This window comes from Carcharhinus amblyrhynchos, chromosome 6 (genome assembly GCF_965287045.1).
Source record: "Carcharhinus amblyrhynchos chromosome 6, sCarAmb.v2.hapA, whole genome shotgun sequence".
Taxonomy (NCBI): domain Eukaryota; kingdom Metazoa; phylum Chordata; class Chondrichthyes; order Carcharhiniformes; family Carcharhinidae; genus Carcharhinus; species Carcharhinus amblyrhynchos.
Genome location: NC_137329.1, coordinates 58,046,052 through 58,053,142, shown reverse-complemented (window position 1 = coordinate 58,053,142; position 7,091 = coordinate 58,046,052). Strand labels below are relative to the sequence as shown.

The 7,091-nt window shown below is 43.6% G+C and overlaps 1 protein-coding gene across 1 annotated transcript in view; it reads left to right on the top strand.

The window, feature by feature from the left end:
* The first annotated feature begins 2,370 nt into the window (after window positions 1-2,370).
* f2 (coagulation factor II (thrombin)) overlaps window positions 2,371-7,091 on the top strand; it is a 65,668-nt gene continuing 60,947 nt past the window's right edge. Inside the window, exon 1 of the mRNA XM_080191466.1 lies at window positions 2,371-2,446. Within this exon, the coding sequence (XP_080047592.1) occupies window positions 2,371-2,446 (76 nt within the window). The remainder of the gene's footprint in view (window positions 2,447-7,091) is intronic.

The window sequence follows — 7,091 nt, the reverse complement described above, 5'->3', positions numbered from 1 at the left end:
AGCTTAAGGGGCTGTGAATTGGCATCGAGCAAGTTCCCCATAATCCTTCCTCTAGCCCTTTGAAAATTGCAAACTATCCCAGAGGCATTAGGATCTCAAAACGATCTTGTGATTTTCAAATCCTGTTGACAAAAAGTCCAATCCACAGCCCTTTGAAATTCTGACCCTTGGCACATGACATAAGCATTTTTGCCTTATCCTACTTTTTATGCTGTTTGGCACGCAGAGTGATCTAAATTTGAGAGTCTCACCTTTTTGATTTCTGGAAACATATTTCTCCTGAACCTTTCTTAATTATCTTCCTTATATTCGCATATTTTGATCATTTTTTCATACCTACAAACTTGTGTGTGCCTTCGTCTGTTATTTTAGTTTGTTTCTAATCTCTTCTTTCCTCTGACAGCTTGAAACTTGAAATAACTTTTTTGAAAGCAGCTTGTATTTAAACAGCAAGAGATTGACATGACCACTGCATAAGTGAAATGCGTTGTTCTTAACACTGATTTTCAGTAGTCCCACCAGTCCTTTTTAAATTTATTATGGGGACATGAGTGTTGATGTTAAGGTCAATATTATTGCCAATCCATTGCTGCCTTTGAGGAAGTGCTGGACCTTCTTGAATCTCTGCTGTCGATGTGGTGAAGTTGCTCTCACAGAACTGTTAGCAAAACTGAGACAATGATGGAGCAGTGATACATCTCCAACTTAGGCTGGTGTGTCACTCAGAGAGGAACTTCCAGTTGCTGATGTTCTCATACATCAGCTATCCATGTTCATTGAGGTGGTAGAGATCTCCCACTAATTGCATTGATGTCACGAACAACAGCTTTACATAATTTGGATAGGGGTTATAAAATTAAACATATTGCCACCCCTTTAGAAAAATGATCATGATTTCTTTCAGTCAAACTCATATGCATGGGCCAGGATTTTTCAAATGGAGGGATTTCCCTTCTTGCTACCCAAGGAGTTGGCAACAAATGCATTGTTGCCAAGACTGGCTGCCCCCTGCCCCCTTCCCCTCCAAACGACTTCACGCTCTAAGGATTGTTAATGAACTGGAGATAGGAATTCCACCCACATTTGGGAGCAAGTCTTGCCCCAGTTGCCAATTGCTATCAAGTTCCCCTCTGACTCACACACCCTGCTGATTTAGACATATATCACCATTCCTTCACCTCCACTGTGTCGATATCCTGGAACTTGTTGACCAACAGCACTGCAGGGGCAGTTTGACAGGAGGTATTTCTATTGACCTCTGTCCCTCATCCCTCAGATTCAGTGCAGGTCTGAAATGCAATAACCCCATTTTGTCTTGGACAGCAGTTGAGTCAGGGATGATCGATAGAATTTCACCACTGATCACTGTGTCACTCACTGTTTGTTCCTACTGTAAGTATTTAAACAACTCAAAGTGTGTTTGTGAAAACAAAGAGCAAAAGATTTTAGAACATAGAACACTACAGCACAAACAGGCCCTTCGGCCCACGAGTTGCGCCAATCACATCAACACCTACCAATCTATAGACCTATCTATAACCCCCAATCCCATAAAGCCCCATATACTCATCCAGAAGTCTTTTAAAAGACCCCAGCGAGTTCGCCTCCACCACCACTGACGGCAGCCAATTCCATTCACTCACCACCCTCTGAGTGAAAACTTACCCCTAATTTTGCATTTGTATAGCACCTTTTGCTATCACAGGATGTCTGAAAGCGTTTTACAGCTGAGGTACTTTTAAAGAATAGTGACTGCTGCAATAAGCGATCCCATAACAGCATCAAGATAATGACCAATACCCATATAACCTGGCATTCTAAAGTAGTGCTGAGGGAGTGCTGCTCTTCCAGGTGTGTCATATTTTGTACAATTTTAGTAAACCACATCCCCATCTACCCTCTAACTTGAAGACAAGAAAAATCCTGTAGTACTGTTACAAAGAAGAGCTGCAGAGTTCCTTGGGTCAATATTCCTCCCTCAACCGGCAATAAGTGCACAGACTATCTGGTTATCATTTTCATTGTTGTTTGTGGGAGCTTGCTGTGCACAAATTGGCTGCTGGGTTACATTACAACAGTGGTGATACTTTGCTTCATTGGCCAAGAAACACTTTGGGGCATCTAGAGTCATAGAAGGTGCAATATGAATGTAAAGTCTGTCATTCTCTCCTTTTCAGCTGCTCGATACCAAACAGAAGTCTGTACCCTATTCTCTGGTCAGGAGCCCAGAGAAGAGAGGAGCTTCTTTGCTTGCACAATGTGACCTCTCTGTGATGCAACCTGCCCTCTGCTGATCTCGGTGTACCATTAACCAGAATATGTTCCCAGCCTGTCTATTAACCTGTAGTCTTCCATTAGCAGTTAGCAGTCATGGGGCTACTCTGGGACTCACTGGTTGTACAGTTCTTCATACTTTCTGTTGTCCAGCTTTGCTGGGCTGACAATGGTATGTACAATGATGTATTTTTAAAAACAATTTTGGAGTTATGAGAGATGTTCAATTGGGCCTTCTGTTCTCCTGAGAGGACTGGGGTCCAGATGGAAAATTTACTTTCAGCATCTGTAATTTAATAGAGGTAAAGGAAGGAAGGGTGGAATTCAACAAGAACCTTTGAGAGGGGGCTGGGCATAAAAAGGAAGATGCTATACTTCAGTTGTATAAAGACAATTGTGTTCTGTCCTGTGCACTACAAGGAACAATATGTTGCCCTTCAATATGGTTTGAAGTTTCTTTATCTCTCCTGAAACTGGGGCAGTGGTTGTAACAAATGCTGGGGAGACACAAGTGTTATATTAATGTTATAGCATGATTAATTAAACTCCATGACTGGTTAAACATGACTACAGATAGTCATTGAATGATATGATTAGGGTGGTATAGTGGCACTGTGATTATAGCAGCAGTGCTTAGGTTTGATTCTGATCTTGATTGTATGGAATTTGCAGATTCTCCCCATGTCTGTGCGGGTGTCCTCTGGGTGCTCCAGCTTCCTCCCACATTCCAAAGATGTGTAGATTAGGTAGATTGGCCATGATAAATTCCCTCTTAATGTGCCAAGATCTGTGGATTAGCAGGATAAATACATGGGATTGAGGGGATAGGGTGGGGGTAGGTCTGGTTAACAGTGAGACAGTGCGGACACAATGGGTCAAATGGCCTCCTTCTGCATCGTAGTGATCCTATGGCCTATAGATATTTCTAAACTTGAAACATAATTAGCTAAATAGAACAAAATAAAGATGGCAGGTTGATGTGTTACAGCTGTTGCATGTGAGAACCAGTGGACACCAGTGTGATTCACAGCAACCACACCAACAGTCAGTGCCTGCGGCTCAAGAAACTTTGGTTCAGAATTGATAAGCTCAAATCTGAGCTACAGAGTCACTGCAATCCCTCAAAGAGAGGAAAGGCTACCCAGATATGTTGGGCAGAATCTTGTGCCTTCCGCCCGGCGGGAGATGGCAGAGGGGCTTTTGATCAGATGGGGGTTGGTGGGTGGAGACCACCTTCTCTTCTCTCCTCTGATTAAGTCCATGATGAGAAATCCCAGTGGGACAGCCTTCCTGCCCTGCTGCCAATTAAGGCCAAAATAGGCAATTAGGACCCACTTAACGGTCTCACATTGCTGCTGTATTAACCCAGTGGAGGGTGGGGGAGGGACTCACCATGCACGACTAACAAATCCTGGCATGTTTGCCTGTGGGATTCCAGAGAGGTCTCTCAGTCAAGAGCACTCAGTGCCTAATCCAAGGACCCGGAATCGGGAAAGAATGGCTGCTGAAAGCCATGTTCTCCTGCGACCCACTTCCACCATCACTTACTGGGCAGAATTTTACCAAACTGCTCACCACAAGAATCAGAGTGGGCAAAGGTTGGAGCATGGAAAGGTCTATTGACTTCAGGCAGCATTTTAGTGTTTTGGGACGAGCAAGGCCGTAAAATCCCACCCACTGTATCTGGGCCCCTCCATAATTGAAGTCTTAGGTGGGTGTAGTGCAGGCAACAACCTCCGCTTCCCAATGGTGCTGTTGAGTACAGGGGAACCGACAGCCTCTGTTTGGCCAGCAGCTCTCGGGGCGGGATGTCCACCCCCATCCGAGACCTCTGTCGCCGCCACAAGATTCTTCCCTTTGTTCCAGGAGGTCGGCACTCCACCTTGTGTTAGGCACTTCAGATGTGACCATGGTCAAGGACAGGGGAATGTGACTGTAGGAGAGGTGGTTAGGGCATCCAGAATGTAGCAATGAAGAGTCTCAGCCCTTGCAATTGTCTACAAGCTCAATGGTCGTGCAGTTCATGTGGAAGAGAGCAGGGAGGATAAGCAAATTGACCAGAGCACCATGATACAGCGGCTATTTAAGGGAGTTAAGAGTAACATAGATTAGTGGGGGCTGGATAAATAATAGATTAATACTCCTTTCTAGAACTGAAGACATGACTTTTGAAGGCTTTGTTCCCTGCACATTGCCAGGGTTAATGACATCTTCTTAGGGTTGGAGATGGATTTGCGGTGGAAGGGAACCAATCCAATTGTTGTGGTCCATGTGGGTACCAGTCGGTAGGACTAAGAAAGAGGTTTTGCTAAGAGGGAATGAACAGCTCTAAGCCAAATTAAAAGTAAAAACCACTAAGGATTATCACTCAAGCCTTGCAAATTGACATTTGGAAAATAAGATCAGAGAGTTCAATGCCTGGCTCAAAAGTTAACGTGGGAGAAATGGATTTCAAGTTCATGAGGCATTAGAAGGCAAGAGGAGGACCCCAAGACAGGCAGTCAGCAGAACAGGCGGTTAAAAAAATAGCTGCGCAAGAGGGATGATTTTAGAACCTATCCAAGAGTGACACCACAGAAGAAACATTAACTCATCGAATGGGATGGGAGCCAGCACAAAAGGAAGCCAGCTTTGGTAAGTAGCCTGAGTAAGAATTTCTTCTGTAAGGTCATTATGTTTAGAATTGGTCTATGGTTTAGATTAAGTAGTGTTTAAAGTATGAGAAGCAAGGTAGCTTCCCAAGTATATTCAATAATTCTTTAAACTAGAGGAAATAAATGTAAAGGGAGTAATTTAAGGACAAGTCATGGCAGGGCAGCTCAGTCATGTGAAATGCTCCTCTTGTGTGATGTTGGAAGTCAAGGACACTTCAAGTGTTCAGAATGGTCACTTGTGCAGGAAGTGTCTCCAGTTATAGTGACCTGAAATCTGGAACAGTGGCTGGAGTCATTGTGGAACATTCACAAGGCTGAGATCTTCATGGTCACACTGCAAGTAAAGAACACGCAGGCAGAAAGGGAATGGGTGACGACTAGGCAGAGTAAAAACACGGGACAGATTGTTCAGGAATTCCCTCTCCCAACATCCCTCCTAACAGATTTTCTGTTCAGGGCAGGAAGTAATTTCTCAGGGGAATGCAGCAATAGCCAGCTCTGTGGCACTCTGGATGGCTCAGCCGCACAGTGGGGAGGGGGAGGAGCAGGGAGAGAAAAAAGAGTGGGAGAGCAATAATAACAATGAATATCAGAATAATGAAAGGCCTGGATAGAGTGGACATGGGGGAAATGTTTCCATTAGTAGGAGCAACTAGGACCCCAGGGCATAGCCTCAGAGTAAAGGCATGACCCAATAGAACTGAGATGAGGAGGAATTTCTTCAGCCAGAGGATTGTGAATCTATGGAATTCATTGCCTCAGAAGGCTGTGGAGGCCAGGTCATTGAGTACATTTAAGACAGAGATAGATAGGTTCTTGACTGGCAAAGGGATCAAAGGTTATGGGGAAAAAGCTTGACAATGGTGTCGAGAAACTTAATTGAATGGTAGAGCAGACTCAACAGGCCAAATGACCTAATTATGCTCTTATATCTTATGATCTTATGGTGATAGGGACTTCTTTCAGAAAGGAACAGAAGAATATTTTTGCAGTTGCAGACGTGGCAACAGATGGTATGCTGCATTCCTGACTCCAGGGTCAAGGATGTGACTGAGCAGCTGCAGGACATTTTGAAGGGAGAGGGTGAAGAACCAGAGGTCATTGTCTGTGTTAGTATCAATGACACAGGTAAAAAGAAGAATGGGGTGCTGCAAGCAGAATATGGGGAGCTAGGAAACAAATTAAAAAACAGGACCTCAAAAGCATCCATTTTTAGATTACTCCCGGTGCCACAAGCTAGCGAGATCAGGATTAGGAGAATAGACCAGATTAATGCATGATTGGAGAGATGGTGCAAGAGGGAGAGATTTAGATTCCTGAGGTATTGGATCAAATTCTGGGGCAGGTGGGACTTGTGTAAGCTGGACTGGTTACACCCCAGCAGGACTGGGACCAATATCTTCATGGGAGTTTCACTGGTACTATGGAGGACGATTTAAACAAGAATGGCAGGGGGATGGGAGCCTGAACAGGGAGACACAAGGGAGAGAAACAGAGGTAGAAAGCAAAAGTGGGAGGCAGAAGAAACAAAGTTTGTAGCAAGCAGGGCCATAATAGAAAATAAGATTTGTAAAAATGTTAAAAAGGTCAATCTAAAGGTATTGTATCTGAGCACATCAAGCATTCTCAATAAGGTAGATGGACTAACACGGCAAGTAGTTGCAAATGGGCATGATGTAATTGTGATTGTGGAGACATTGCTGTAGGGTGACCAGAGCTGGGAACTAAAAATGCAAAGGTATTCAATGTTTAGGAATGGAAACAGAGGTGGGGGTGGCTTTGTTAATTAAGGATGAAATCAGTGCAATAGTGCAAGAAAATGTGTTGGCTGAGAAAATCTAGATGTCAATTCAGTCTGGGTGGAGCTAAGAAGCAACAAGAAGCAGGAAACATTAGTGGGAATTGTCTATAGGCCTCTAAATAGTAGTGAAAAGGTAAAGAACAACATTACTTCAAAAATTAGAGACAAACGTAACAAGGGTGATACAGTAATCATCGGCTATTTTAGTTTACATATTGACTGGGCAAACCATATCAGAAATAATACTGTGGTGAATGAATTCCTGGAGTGTGTACAGGATTACTTTTGGACGAGTATGTTGAGGAATCAACTAAGGAACATGTTTTTCTAAATTTTGTATTCTGTAATGAGAATGGGTTAAT